At 44.1% G+C, this 15,468-nt stretch overlaps 1 protein-coding gene across 1 annotated transcript in view; it reads left to right on the top strand.

Annotated features, from left to right (window-relative positions):
• The window catches only part of LOC132376000 (coiled-coil domain-containing protein 162-like), a 61,179-nt gene that overhangs the window by 27,231 nt on the left and 18,480 nt on the right, over positions 1–15,468 (top strand). Inside the window, 4 exon segments of the mRNA XM_059941448.1 lie at positions 4,547–4,656; positions 12,206–12,355; positions 12,942–12,995; positions 13,638–13,805. Of these exon segments, the coding sequence (XP_059797431.1) occupies positions 4,547–4,656; positions 12,206–12,355; positions 12,942–12,995; positions 13,638–13,805 (482 nt within the window).

The raw sequence follows: 15,468 nt of genomic DNA, 5'->3' as shown, positions 1-15,468 counted from the left end.
GGGAGTGGGGCGGGGCTTGGCTTCCACCTCTGACGCCATAGGGCTCTGTCAGTTTCAGGACTCCCCTGGAGTGGGAAGAGGAGAGAAATAGGTGAGGTAAAATTTACAAACAGCTCATGCAGCTCAATATCAAAAAAACAACCCAATCCAAAAATGGGCAGAAGACCTAAATAGACATTTCTCCAAAGAAGATCTACAGATTGCCAACAAACACATGATAGAATGCTCAACATCATTAATCATTAGAGAAATGCAAATCAAAACTACAATGAGATATCATCTCACACCTGTCAGAATGGCCATCATCAAAAAATCTAGAAACAATAAATGCTGGAGAGGGTGTGGAGAAAAGGGAACCCTCTTGCACTGTTGGTGGGAATGTAAATTGATACAGCCACTATGGAGAACAGTATGGAGGTTCCTTAAAAAACTAAAAATAGAACTACCATATGACCCAGCAATCCCACTACTGGGCATATACCCTGAGAAAACCATAATTAAAAGAGAGTCATGCACCAAAATGTTCATTGAAGCTCTATTTACAATAGCCAGGACATGGAAGCAACCTAAGTGTCCCTCAACAGATGAATGGATAAAGAAGATGTGGCACATATATACAATGGAATATTACTCAGCCATAAAAAGAAACGAAATTGAGTTATTTGTAGTGAGGTGGATGGACCTAGAGTCTGTCATACAGAGTGAAATAAGTCAGAAAGAGAAAAACAAATACCGTATGCTAACACATAATGTATGGAATCTAAAAAAAAAAATGGTCATGAAGAACCTAGGGGCAAGACAGGAATAAAGACGCAGACCTACTAGAGAATGGACTTCAGGATACGGGGAGGGGGAAGGGTAAGCTGGGACAAAGTGAGAGAGTGGCATGGAGACATATACACTACCAAACGTAAAATAGATAGCTAGTGGGAAGCAGCCACATAGCACAGGGAGATCAGCTCGGTGCTTTGTGACCACCTAGAGGGGTGGGATAGGGAGGGTGGGAGGGAGGGAGACGCAAGAGACAGAAGAGATATGGGGACATATGTATATGTATAACTGATTCACTTTGTTATAAAGCAGAAACTAACACACCATTGTAAAGCAATTATACTCCAATAAAGATGTTAAAAAATTAAAAAAATTTTAAAAAAGAGGTGAGGGAGGTTAAGAGGTGCAAGCTTCCAATTACAAAGTAAATGAGTCATGGGGACGAAATGTACAGCAGAGGGAATATAGTTAATAATATTGTAATAACTTTGTAAGGTGACAGATGGTAACTAGATTTATGGTGGTGATCATTTTGTAATGTATAGAAATATTGAATCACTATGTTGTGCACCTGCAACTAACACAATGTTGTAGGTCAATTATACCTCAATTAAAAAAGAAAAAAAAAGGACTCTCCTGGGGCCATGCGCGAGGAAGTAGGCCCCACACGAAATAATTGACTTACACAAGTACTTTTGCTCTCCCATATGGAAGTTAAAGAGTGTTGACATACTTCATTGTTCCAGCACTGTCATACTATTTTTAAATTTGATTTTATTTTTTAACAGATAATGCACTTACCTGGTTCAAAATTCAAAATGACATAAAACATATATATTTAGCAGGCTTGTTGCCACCATTGACCCCCTTCTGCCACCCCTATGTAATCATCTTTTTCAGTTTTTAATATATCCTTTTCAGTGCTTTTTATACATATACTATTTCATTCTTTTATTCAATACCTATTTCCTAAGCACCTGCTATTTTCTAGGCTATATATTTTAAGCACTGTATGGGGAATACAATAGTCCCCCCTTTTCTGTGGGGAGTATGTTGCAACACCCCTAGTGGATGCCTAAAGCCAGGGCTAGTACCAAACCCTATATATATATAGTATACTGTGTTTTTTTCCTATACACACATACCTACAATAAAGTTTAGTTTATAAGTTAGGCACAGTAAGAAATGAACAACAATAACTAATAATAAAATCGAACACTTATAACAATATATTATAAAAAAGTTATGTGAATGTGGTCTCTCTCGAAATATTGTACTGTACTCACCCTTCTTGTTGTGATGGTATGAGATGATAAAATGCCTACGTGATGAGAGAAAGTGAGGCGAATGACACTGGCATTGTGATTTAGCACTGGGCTTCTATTGATCTTCTAACGATAGATCAGGAAGAGGATCGTCTGCTTCAGGTGACCCTGGATCATCGGGCCATTATGACGTCCATGGTTGGATGTCAGGAGGAGACTATGTTAGTGGTTGGGGATCCCGGGTGGGGTGGGATGGAGCAGGATGGCCCAAGATTTCATCGTGCTACTCAAAACGGTGCTCAATTTAAAACTTACGAATTGTTTATTTCTGCAAGTTTCCATTTAATATTTGCGGACTGCAGTTGACCACAGGTAACTAAAACTGCAGAAAGCAAAACCACGAATAAGGGAAGACTACTGTACATCCTAACTGTCATGGAGCAAAAATCCTTACTCTCATGGAATTTATCATCTAGAAGGGGGTAGACAGACAATAATCAATGAACATAAGAAATAAGAAAATAATGGAGTGAGGAGGATGGTGGTGTGAAGGTTCAAAGGGGCACATTGTAATTTTAAATAGGGTGGTCAGGATAGACTTCACTGAGAAAGTGACATTTTGAGCAGAGTTGAAGAAGGAGAGGGAGTTAGCTATGTGGGTATCTGGGGGAAGAGCATTCCAGACAGAAAGACAGTCCATACAAAAGCCCGAAGCAGAGCATGCCTGTCCTATTCATGGAACAGCAAAGACCCAAGTGTGGCTGGAGTGGAGAGAGTGAGGGAGGGTAGTAGGAGACGAAGTCAGAGAGGAAGCATGAAAAGACAACAGACTGTGCAGGAGCTTGCAAGGACTTTAATGTTTACTCTGAATGCAATGGGTAGCCATGGGTAGTCCATGATGACTTCAAGGCTTTTGACCTGAGCAATTGGGAAAACTGAATTGCCATCAGTTGAGATGGCAAGTTAGAGAGGGAAGATCAGAAATTTAATTATGCACAAGTGAAGTTTGAAATGCCTTTTAGACATCCAAGAAGAGATGCCAAGTGGATATTAGATCTAAATTTGAGGGTTGTCAGCATACAGATGGTATTTAGCCATGATACTAAATGAGATAGCCAAGGGGGTGAGTGCAGATAGAAAAAACAAAAACGGTGAACCAAGGGCTGAGTCCTAGGACACTCTAATGTTAAGAGCTGGCGGTGGAGTGGGGAGGCAGGAGGAGAACCAGCAAAAGGAACCTACAGGGAACAGTGAGGTAGAGGAAAACTAGGCAGGGTGGTGTCCCAACGTCTGGTGATGGAAGTTTCTCAAGCAGGAGGAAGTGACAAATTGTGTGAAATGTTATTAGCAGTCAAGTAAGACCACTGGCTTTAGCCATGTTGAAGTCACTGGTGTTTATGACAGAATCAGTTTCAGTGGAGTGGAAGGTAAAAGCTGTGTGAGTGAGTCTAAGAAGGATTTTGAGAGAAGTCACAGACATTAAGTATAGACATCTCTTTCTGAGAGATTTGCTAGAAAGGGAGCAAAGAAATGAGGCAAAATCTGACAGGGGAAATGGGGTCAAGTGGAGAATTTTTATGAGGTGGGAGGAATAATGTGTGCTCTTGTGAATGGTTCAGGAAAGAGGGAAGAAGTGATGATATCAGAGAAAGCCAAATATTTGGACCAATGACCTTGAATAGGCTTGAGGGGATGGTCTCTCCCTTTATTGTATTTTCTGTATCTTTCTTATAAAAGATAGCATTTTATATCCACTTTTCTACACCTTGCATTTTCCACTTAATCTGTGGTTCTTTTCACATCAGTACATGGAGAAATTCTTCTCTTTTTTCACAGCTGCATACTATCCCATTGGAAGGATATACTACAGTTTGTGTGTTGTTTCTAAGTTTTTGCTGTCCTCAACAATGCTATTCTGAATAACTGTGTGTATGCCTCATCACATATGTGTCAGCCCTGTTGCTGCTTCAGTGCAGGAGCTAAAGTTCATCTTCTGTGGCTCTCAACATTTCTAATCTGTGACTCTTTCTTCTCTCTTTTGGATTTCCTCCTCTTTTTTTATTAACTCTGCATTCAAATTGATTTTGCCTTGTAACACCAGCAATGTACTTAAATAGATAAATATAATAGCTCTTCATTTATTTCTGATAGTTGTGTTAGGTCAAAATAATTGTTCAGATACATATAGGGACTTTATGAAAACAGATGCCATATAGGATCAATAATTACATTTGATTTGGGATTTTTAGTTATGGTAACAAAATATTGTTCACTGGACTTCAGAGGTGCTTTTCATTAGGAATCTTGTTAGAGATCTTCCTTATTCCCGTGTTCTGAAGGATCCTGTGTCCTCAACCACCACCTCCCCTCCCCTGCCTCACCCATTAGTTTTTGTGTATTTGGAAATGACAGCTTGTGTCCAGTGTTATGTCTCAGACAGTTGCCATCTCGTAGCTATTAATGGTTGTTCAATGTTTCCTGGTACTAGTGTTGGTATGTTTCTCCCTTAGATCTTTGGAAACACCAAGTCATGAAGGAAAACTTTTCAGTTATCAGACCACAAATAGTTGAAAATTTTGTACAGAGATTACTGGAGAATTACCAGGATGGTGGACTAGAGGTATGTACTGAAAATTAGTCATCCTAGAGTGTGGTTTGCTTTTTTTTTTTTTTTTTTAACATAAACCCAAACAAGAAAGACTTTCCCTTCAACACATCTGCTAATGCTTCCCTTACTCCCTTAGAGTTGAAGATGTGAAAACTGAGGCTGAACTCAAAGTAGAAATCACATGTTACCATTTTAATTTTGGAAAAAGACTGATTTCTAATTAAGTTGGGAGAGTAATTAGAATATGCATGTTGGCTAATTTCAGATTTGGCCAATTTTTTAGAGTAAACTTGGAGTTTATGGATGAGTTATTTTTAGCAATATTTCCTGTTGTTGATTTTTTTAGTATAAAAATTTTAAGAGAAAAAGCGAAATAGCCTATGAAATCACTACCTAGAAAACTTCTTTAAATGTACAATATGAAGAAAACGTAACAGCTCAGAAAGGTAACATTTTCACCCCTATTCCACTCCATCATCCCCAGTTTCCTCTCCCAAAGGAAGCCAGTATCAACAATTTGTATGTATGTATATGTATTTGAATTCATAACAACTCCATATAATATGTATTTAACAATAATATATATTTAATACATACAACAGGCATACACACAGTCCTTGGAGTTTTTAACTGTTTACTATCGACAGGAGGTACCTTTCTAAATCAAAGGAATCTGCTGAAAAGGCAGGATAAGAGAGTGTATGTGGATATTTGGCCATAACAGAGTTTTTAGGATCTTTAAGGAATTAAGCCTTAAGTGCAGTACGTAGCTGTGAATCCAGTTTCCTTTGAAATTCAATCATTTTTAAAAGCCTGCCTTAGAAAAATGTGCTCAATTTTTTGGACAACATTTTCTCCACATTTACATTTTTCTAAGCTCTCCAAATAGTCCCCATAATTTTATAATAAGCACTTCAGTTCTTATTTATAAGGTAGAGAATTCACAAGCTTGGTTAGAGATACACTATTCCTCAGAATTTACATGTGATTTACATGTATTTGTTTTAAGCTTTCAATTATACCCTTTGTGGTGCTGTGTATTCTGATGAGGGGGTGAAGTAATTCCTCTTGGATCCCTGCAGTTCAGTGATTCTCAAGCAGAAGTACAGAGGTGATTAAGGTGGGGTATGCTCAGAAAAATGTTTGAATCAAAAAATTTTGTGGCTTTCCTTAAAAGGAAGGAAATTCTGACACATGCTTCATTATGGAAGACATTCTGTTACGTGAAATAAGCCAGTCACAAAAAAAATAAATGCTGCACGATTCCACTTACATGAGGTACATAATGTAATCAAATTCATAGAGACAGAAAGTAGAATGGTGTTTGTCAGGGGCTGGCGGGTGGGGGAATGGGGAGTTAGTGTTTAACGGGTACAGAGTTTCAGTCTGGCAACATGAAAAGAGTTCTAGAGATTGATCACACAACGTTGTGAATGTACTTAATGCCGCTGAACTGTATACTTAAAAATGGCTAAAATGGCAAATTTAATGTATGTTTTGCTATGATAAAAAAAGCAAACAAAAAGTTTGTGGCTCAAGATCTGCTCATCCATTATCTATGTACTTCACCCCAACGTTGAAGACAGGATCTTCTGGGAAAGAAATGTATTAGTAAACAGGGCAAATCTAGATCAGGCACAGCTGAAACTCAGGGCACACTGAAGAGGCTGGTATCAGCCTGTGGTTGTCTTGGAATAACAGGATCCCAGGATGTTAGGTCCCCCCAAAGTCTGTGCCTGGTGGGCTTCTAGTCTCTTCTGGATCATCTGCAGTGACTGGGAGCTCACTCTCTTTCAATCCTCACCCATACCTCCCCACCCCCATTCCTGGCAGCTCTTGTTTCAGGCACCTCTTACTGAGTTGGATTTGGTCTCCACCATGGATCCTAGTTCTGTCCCTGGGACACCACAGATCATGGTTCTGACCCCTCACAACAAGCCTTTAGATATCTGAGGGCAGGTCAGTCAGAGAAGCTCAGTTGGGCCATTGTTAGCATCTGTGACTCTTCTGTAAAATTACAAGTAGGGCCAGCTCCAGGAGGACAGACCCCAACAGGTGCCCCTCTGGGTGGTGGATAACAAATTGTTACCCCTTCCTTCAGGCGGTACAGCCTATACCAGGGCACATGGACAGGGAAATGGTGCTCCCCTCACCTGGGTGCCCCTGCGCAGAGCAGACTGCACTGATGTGCAAGGAGAGCCTGAGCCCCACCTTCCCTCCTTCAGCCTAAACCAGCTTCCTTTCCTTCAACCTCTATGAGTGCCCCACCCTCCTGGTCAGGATCCTCTAAATTCAAGGTTGTCTGGCCAGCCAAGAGTACCCTTGTCCTGGGTGCTCTGCTTTGATTAACGCCCATGAATGTTAGGTTTTGTCACAGCTGACTCATTAGGCTGACTCATTAGGCTAACAGCCACCTGAAGCCCACACATGGCCTTCAGGCATCCTGCTACTGCCATATTATTAGCCTTGTTCTTGTTCAACTTGGTCCGCTCTTTGAACCTCTTGAAATCTTTAAAACTCTGGATTTTTATCATCCAGCATACTCTCTCTCTCTTCCAGGTTCATGTCAGCCTACCCTTGGTATCCTCCTTCAAGCCTTTAATAACAGTGTATGAAAGGACAGGCCCCAAGTGCTGTGCTACCCACTGTGGGTCCCCTCCAGGCTTAACAGGTACTATGGGCACAGTCTTTCAGTGACCAGAAACTCATCCGGTTGTCCTTTCACCCAGCCCATGTTCTCCGTTTGTCCAAAAGGACATCATAAGAAACCTTCTCAGATGTCCTGCTGAAATCCAGATACACTGCATCTGCTGTATTTCCTGAGGGAAAAGTTTAATCTGATCTGACTATTCTTGAACCCATGTTGGCTTCTCGTGATTTTTGCTTCCTTCTCCAAATTCTAGAACACCAGCCTTTCACAATCAGTTCTAATATCTCGGCCAAATTTTGTACCAAACACACTGGCCTGAAGTTAGAGATTGACCTTTTTTGCAAATCAGAACTGTAATAGTCTGTTTTGTGGATTCCAGAACCATTTCCATTTATATGCCGAGAGTCATTCACTCATTCAGCAAGTGTTTATAGATCTCCTGTTTTTTCTCAGATGCTTTATTAGAGATATAAAGGCAAAAGGCACAGTCTCTGCCCGCAAAGAACTTATGGAAGAAGTTAGGTGAACCAGCAATGTCCGGAAGAGGCTCTTCACATTAAGCACTTTGATAGAGGCACAAGTGGGGTGCTATGTGAGCTCCAAGAAGGGTGAATACAACCCAGCTAGGGGGAGGGGTGGGAAGTAGTCAGGGAAGACTTCCTGGAGGAGATATTGTTTGGGCGAAGTTTTAAAGCACAAGTCGGAGTTGGCCAGAGGAAGAGGGGCTGGGGAGGGAAGGCAGCAATCTAGGAAGGGAGTTATAGCAGAGTTCAGAGGAGGACATTGTAAAGGTAGGCAGGGCCAGATCCTGAATGGCCTTGTGTGCAATCCTTATGAGTTTGGATTTCATCCCAGAGTCAGTGGGAAGTCACTGAAGCATTTTGTCAGCAGAGGTAGGTTTTAGAAATATCATCAAAACACCTTGTGTGTGCCTGATGTTAGATGGATTGTTATGAGGGGCTCCGAGAGGAAGCAAACCACAGAAGCACAGTTTGCTCCCAGCAGGGTTAGACTTTTGCCATAACAAGGCCTGGCACCTACCATGCTTCACCCCAGGCTGGATCTCCAGAAGAATCCATGGGGCAATCTTGTGCTCTTCCAGCCAGTGCCATCCAAACAGTTCAGGTTTAAATGTTGGTGAAGGAATCAGCCCACTGGAGGGCACTGGGCCAACGGTCGTTACTCTGGTTCTTATGGAACCCAGGGGCCTGCCTTGGAGGGGAAGTTGGCAGATGAAGCCCCTTTGTGCTGCACTTTGACATCGAGCTGGCTTTTAGTGACCTAGGAAGGCAGGGGTGAGTTGTAGAACAGCTTTTGAGAAACAAATTGCTCTGAGAGCTCATAGGACTGTGCCAAAAGAAGCACATAGGCTGTAGTCCCACAACAGATGCTGCTCAGGTGGCTCCAATGCTGCTTCTGGGAGGGCAAGTACCATCTGCAGAAGCAAAGTTCACCTGGAGAGAGGGACTGCCGGGAACTGGGAGTCTCCCGGCACCTCTCTGTCACCTGTCAGTCACTGCTGCCTGTCTGCCCCACTCAGACATGGTCCACTTGCCCACTGCAGATGCTCTTGGCAGAGCCCTTACTCCTCTCCCTGCCTTCCCACTCACCCCCTCTATGCCATCACCTTGAGCTGATCTTTCAGCCCAGACTCCTGAGGCCTCAGCAGAGCCACTGAGGGAAGGAAGCAACATGATTTCTCTGGCCTCTGGAGATGCTCAAGGGGAGTCCTGGCCATTCTCACCTCTTTGGTGTAACACAGACTCATCCAAGGCTTCCTCCTTGGCTGGTTAAAATAGCATGCTGGCTAAGAGAGGATGGCAGAGGGCCACGGTGGTTCAAGTCTGCATTTCTGTTTGTTTGGGATCCTATATCTGCAGTGGCTATGGAGGCATTAGTTTGAGAAGCGTTTGCCCTGTGGAGGCCATGCTGGCATGCTCAAGTTTGGGCACTGCTGTCCAGGACAGAGAGGGGTGAGTCACTGTGGCTGACTCCAAGCACTGGGCCCGGCCCACCTGGATGAGGTCACCGGCCACACCTTGATGGCCCCAAATGTGGTCTCATGACTTCTCAAGGCTTCAGGCTTTCAACGCACTCAGTCTGGGAAGTGCTGTCTTTGTCAATACTAATTCACGTAGCCTTGGCCCTTTCACCATAAAGAAGTCAAGGTCCAGGGGATGGAATCTTGGTGCCCTTTGTCTTGGTGTCAGCAGCTGACTCTGGCTGTCCTACTGCTCACTTTCCAGGACCAGGATGGATTGCCCTCACCCATCTCCTCTGAGGGAACCCCTTGAGGAGGCCCTGGAGAGTGAGGGTGGGAGGCTGAGCGCCTCCTCTGACTGCCTGGCTCCTGCTCATAAAATCTCCCATGAGCAGAAGTTTCATCTACTGTTTCCACTATGCATGTCTTGAGTGCATCCTGCCAAGCTGCTATAGTTGATAACCTTTACCAAAGCTTTACTATTTTGTAATTAGTATATACATTTTATTTAGACATATATTTTTATATATAATTATTTTAATTATATATACATTTTATGATTATATTAGAAAATAGAAATACGATGTATTAGAAAATACACTCATAATCTTACCCTCATTGATAGCCACTATTATTATTTTGGTGTCTTTCCTTCCAAATTTTATTTATAACTTTTAAAAATTCATGCACTTTTTTAACAAAATAAGATTATTCTATATGCCTTTTTGTTGTAGTGTACTTTTTTCACTAGACTATATGTTTTTTGTTTTTTTTTTTTATACTTTTTTTAAAAAATTAATTAATTAATTTATTTTTGGCTGTGTTGGGTCTTCATTTCTGTGTGAGGGCTTTCTCTAGTTGTGGCAAGCGGGGGCCACTCGTCATCGCTGTGTGCGGGCCTCTCACTATCGCGGCCTCTCTTGTTGTGGAGCACAAGCTCCAGACGCGCAGGCTCAGTAGTTGTGGCTCACGGGCCTAGTTGCTCCGTGGCATGTGGGATCTTCCCAGACCAGGGCTCAAACCCGTGTCCCCTGCATTGGCAGGCAGATTCTCAACCACTGCGCCACCAGGGAAGCCCCCTAGACTATATGTTATAAACATGTTTCCTTGTCAATAAACATACATCCACAGCACAATTTTTGGTGGCTGTTTAGTGTTTCATCATACAGATGAATGAGACGGATTCAACCTGTTTTCCATTATTAAGTACCTTAGATTGTTTCCATTTTTCTTTTCTATTGGAAGAGCTACTATAAAGAACATCTGTTAACATATATGTTTGTGTATAACTTTTATTATTCTCTAAAAATAAATTCCTGGAAGAGGAGTTACTGGATCAAAGAGCATGAATATTTTAAAATCCTTTCACAGCTACTGCTAGTCTGCCCTCCAAAGTACCACACTGATCTCTCCTCCTGTCAGCAGTGGTGAGCAAGCCACTTTCCTCACTCCGTCAGTACTGGGTTTTTATCACTGTTTGCCATCTCCGCTAGTTTGCCTCACCTGGCAAAGCGTGTCTGGGCCCTCTCTGGAGGTCAGTGGCACAGAGGTTGCACTGATAGGACAGTGTCACCAGGACAATCAAATCAGAACCAGGGGAATCACCCCAGGTTGGAAGGAGAACCTAGTTTCTGCAGCAAACTTCCAGCGAGCCTAGAGCCGTCCAGACCCTGGAAGTGTCACAGCTAAAGCTCATCAAGTGAGCAGGCTGAATCTTGGAGTGGGCCCCATAAGACTGCCAGATACACACACAAACACACTCACTGATACACGCTGAGGGACACATACAGACATATAGAGACCTATACAAACACTCACAGATAGAGACATACACAGAGAGGTACAGACACACAGAGAAACACACATGGACATGCATTTATGAATATAGACACACACACACACACAAATACACACAGACACACTCGCTGATATAGACACACAGAGACACGCAAGCACTCCCATGGACATGCAGGTCCTAGTCAGGTAGATCTGCCCTACCTTCCACATATTAGCTCCCATTTCTCTTGGAGTCTAAACCTATGTCTGCCTTGGAGGGGTGGACTTTTCCTCTGTTCCTTAATGACCACCTCTTCAAAAAGGGTGCCCAGCCGCCTAGAGAAAGGGAGGGAATGGGACTGCCTAGAGAGTGAGAACTGTGGCCCTTTGACCAAGGCAGGAAGTGCCCCTGTCAGATGCCCCACTTCAGAGGCCCCTCTGGCTCCGCTCCAGCCCCACGCTTCCCCACAGGAAATCCCCACGGCCAAGGGAACGTGCCCACTCCAATCCCTGGCCTTCCTTCTGGACCATGCTCCAGATACCTGGGCACTGGAATTCCTGGCCCTTCCCCAGATCATCCTCCCCAGAGAGAGAATGGGCCTCGCCACCCGTGAGCACACCCTGGCCTGTGGGGTAGACAAGGACAGCTGTGCAGGGGTGTGGACAGCTGGGGTGTCTGCTTATATGCATGCAAGCCCCCCTCCCACCCGTGTGATGTGAGGTCAAAGGGAGGAAGCGAAGGGGGTCAAACTGTAAACTATGGGCTGGGGACTAGCTCTCCCTGACCATATCTCAGCATAGAACTCAGAGTAGTCCAAGGATGATAAAAATCAAACCTGGCCTCCCGAGTCCCTTTGAAGGTCTGTTTTCCAAAGTAGGAGAATTAAACCTTTTCATTTTAATAGTTTGATTTATAACCTTTAAATATTTAGAACACTTAGACACGTGGAACGTGGGCCTCCATTTGTACTCTTGTCCCTGGCCCTGCAAATGTTAAGAGCAGACCTGAAAGAGAGACTTTCAAGGCTATAGAGCTGATGTTTTTCCATGGAGGAGAAATGGAAGTGGGTCTGTGAGCCAAGGTAACATGTGCCATGAGCTCTGGTGTGGTGGGGCTGCCTGGGGGAGCTGCTATGAATGATGCCCCTTTTCAGATCACTTTCAGGAAAGACCACCTCGAGGCCTGCCTCCTTTCCCTGGGTTGTGACATGATGGCCAGAGAACGCAGCAACTTCGAGAACTACTCCATGTGTTACAAGCATGTATTGGAGCATGCTAGGCAGAAGCTCTGCCAGAAAGAGCAAGTATGTTCCCAGACAGAAGTGCATTGGGGAAGGTGTGGGCAGGGAGGCCCAGGAATCACTCCAAAGAGGAAATAAAACACGGTGCAGGGAGGTGTTCTTATGCAAGAATTGAGGGTAGATGGTCCTCTCCAAGGTTTTCTTCTCATTGGCTCATTTCCTTGGGCTCTGGTCTTCTCAGCTGGGAAGGTGATGGCCCCAGCAACACTGGGTTGTATGCTTTGGAGGGGTCTAGTGGGGAATATAAGAGGTAAGCAGCAAGGCAGCTGGTCCCCAGGGGAAGATCCATAGCTGACCTTCCCACCCTCAGCAAGCACAAGGGACTTTGTGCTGTTCCTGGTTCAGCAAAGAAGCTAGGATCCTTGAATAAACTCTGTCTTTAGGATGCACATCATGGGTCTCACTGATGAGACTTCCTTAAAATGAGATCCCGTCCTAAAGTGCAGTGGGGCAATAAGCACAGTCCTGGCTCCAGGTGGAGCCCGAGGATCTCAAAAAGGAGCATGAATAACACTGATAAGAGCTGTCTGGAGCGTGGTGCACTGAATAAATGTTTGAGTTTGGCTGTGCACTGCTTTCTCCTCTTTAGGAATTAGACATTATACGAAGAGGTCAGAGTCCACCTGAAGACAAGGCTGGTCAGGTAGGTCAGTTATTACTAAAAAAGTTCTCCATTTCTCAAATCCACAATCTCAGCAGTAGTCAGACATGGGACATCCCGGTGTCATTTTCTTGTGCCCCTTCCTATAGAAATCCCATCAATGACTGGTCCACTGCAGAGACATCCAAGGAGTGTGCCTGTACTTTTTTAGCAATGAGGGCTTTTTTTTTCCTTAGTTTTTTGGTGACTTTTGTTATTTTTTACTGCTTTGTTTTTTCTTTTTGTTGTTTTTTTGGGGGGGGGGTGTTTGTTTTCTTTTGAGGCCAATGTGCCTTCTGAGGAGGTGGTATATAGGCTAAGGTGTCATGGGGAGGCCAGTTTGGAAATGGAAGCCAAGACAGTTGAAGTATTTTCTCCAAAGTACTTAAGTAGCATCTCTTCTAGGTTCATTCATTCAGAAGCCATTTATCGAGCACCTACTATGTGTCTGGAACTGTTCTGGGACCCTTAAGCCAACTTTAGCTTCTTCTGCCCATACTTGCACAACAGGATATTCACCTTCTTCATTAAGTTCAAAGTAGAATACCAATTCAACATTGATATATTGATACAAAGGACTCTTTTTGCAGTGGCCATTTGGAATTCCTGAATCATTTTCCATTAAAAAAAATTTTCTGCTACTAGATTGCAGAGCTCAGTCACAATATGATCATGGAAGTCACTGCCCTGAGAGCTCGACTCACGGATTTGGAGGAGGAGACTCTGAATCTCAAAAAGCAAATTCGAAAAGAAGTCCAAGAAGAATATGAAGCATTAGTTCAAGCTTTGTTTGTGACATGTTTGCACATCACAGTAAGTGACCTGGGTCGGATGTCTGGGCAGTCCTGTGGGGACCCGGGTGTACCTGACCCCCGCGGCGGCTGTACAGAGAGATCAATAACAGAGTGGGCTTTGTGACAACAAGAGATTGTTAGGCCCACGAATTCTCCAGCTCCAGGCTTTCACTGCAGAGAGTGAGTCAGCAATGAGTGGTCATTATTTTCCCAAAAGAGACACTGAATTTTAAATAAGTTAGATATTTGCAGTTTTCCTCACCCTACTGCCATGTTACCATCTGACTGCTGTTGAGGGAAGGGGGAGTTTCTTCTTCAAAACCCCAACAGTTTATGTCACTGTTTTGTCTATTGAATGACCATCCAAAACAGGAGAGCACAGTGCCCTGGGCCAGGCCAAAACCCAGTGTAGGTAGCAACAGCCGCCTCCTGGAAGCTCACTGGGCAGATTCAGAATCTGAATCAGCTTTCAGAGATTTTACAGCCTTCAAAATGCCCACCAGCCTTTCTCTCACATCTGGTGTGAGGGAGCTGCTGACCTGTCAGTAAAGGTCCACCCAGAAGAGGAGTGAGGGGGTTCCCATGTGCCCACAGCACTGTGGAAGCCTGTCACTGTCTTATGATGTCTGAGCAGCTGTAAGATGGAGACCCATGCCTAAAATGGGCTATTGTGGAGCCTGGTCCACTTGCCCTACAAGTGAGAATTTCAGTACAAACCTACCACCCCCAAGTCCATGGCTTCCCCCAAACCTGCCCCCTTCTCTGCTATTAGATGTTCCCCAGAGCCAGCCCCATTTGGGTCCTTCCCTTCCTCCCTTCCCCCAGAGAATTCCAGGGTGGTCCCTGGAGTTGGTCCATTGAGAGGAGTTTCCACTGATGCTCTGCCTTGGTCTGGTTATTCCAGAGAGGACTGGACCTTTCTCCTTACTGTGAAGTGTCCACAAAACACAAATGCTTACAAATATTAAGGTATCCAAACCAACATGCATTGGGCCTGGTGCTGCAGGAGAGAGGTGAGCAGACAGTGAAATCTAGAATTTACTAAGCCATCTTTCGGGTGTGAAATTGTTGAAAAATTTCTTAGGTTCTTTTTAGCTTCTGCCAGATTCCTAGACAAAAAGGAAATTCTCCACTTCTCTCAGGCTCAGTTAGTTCCACAAGCCCCTGAAGGTAGGGCATTGCTGTTTTACCCCAGGGTCCCAAGAAGACGGTGAAGCTTTTGCTGTGTGGCCAGTATCCAGGCTTCCTGCTGTGGCTCCCCGGCACTAACCTCCTGTCTCCTCTCCCGGGAGGTGGTTCAGAGGTGAAAGGATATCCCACAGTCACCCCTCAGCCAAGGATGCTGGGTCTCCAAGTTGTACTTACCGATGAGCAAGCTATTTCACCATAAGCTGTTAGCCATAGCCATTCAGAACGGGCTGTTTCACAATGAGGTTTCTGTTGGAGCCTAAAGAGGAAGGCAGCCAGCTTGATTCCTTCCTCTAATGTATCTATTTTTAACGGAGTTCCTTGTTAGTGGCTCATGGACAGTGTCTTACCTGGTCAGGTTCTGCTGAGCCAACCTGATAGCAAAAATCCCTAGGTTCAAATTCCCAAGTAACCCTTTGTGTATGTGGGGGGATGGGGCTGGGGGGCGGTTTGGTTTTCCACCTGTGACCTCCCATTCTTCTACCTGCTCAGCT

This window comes from Balaenoptera ricei, chromosome 12 (genome assembly GCF_028023285.1).
Source record: "Balaenoptera ricei isolate mBalRic1 chromosome 12, mBalRic1.hap2, whole genome shotgun sequence".
Taxonomy (NCBI): Eukaryota; Metazoa; Chordata; class Mammalia; order Artiodactyla; family Balaenopteridae; genus Balaenoptera; species Balaenoptera ricei.
This window is presented reverse-complemented; position numbering and strand designations above follow the sequence as displayed.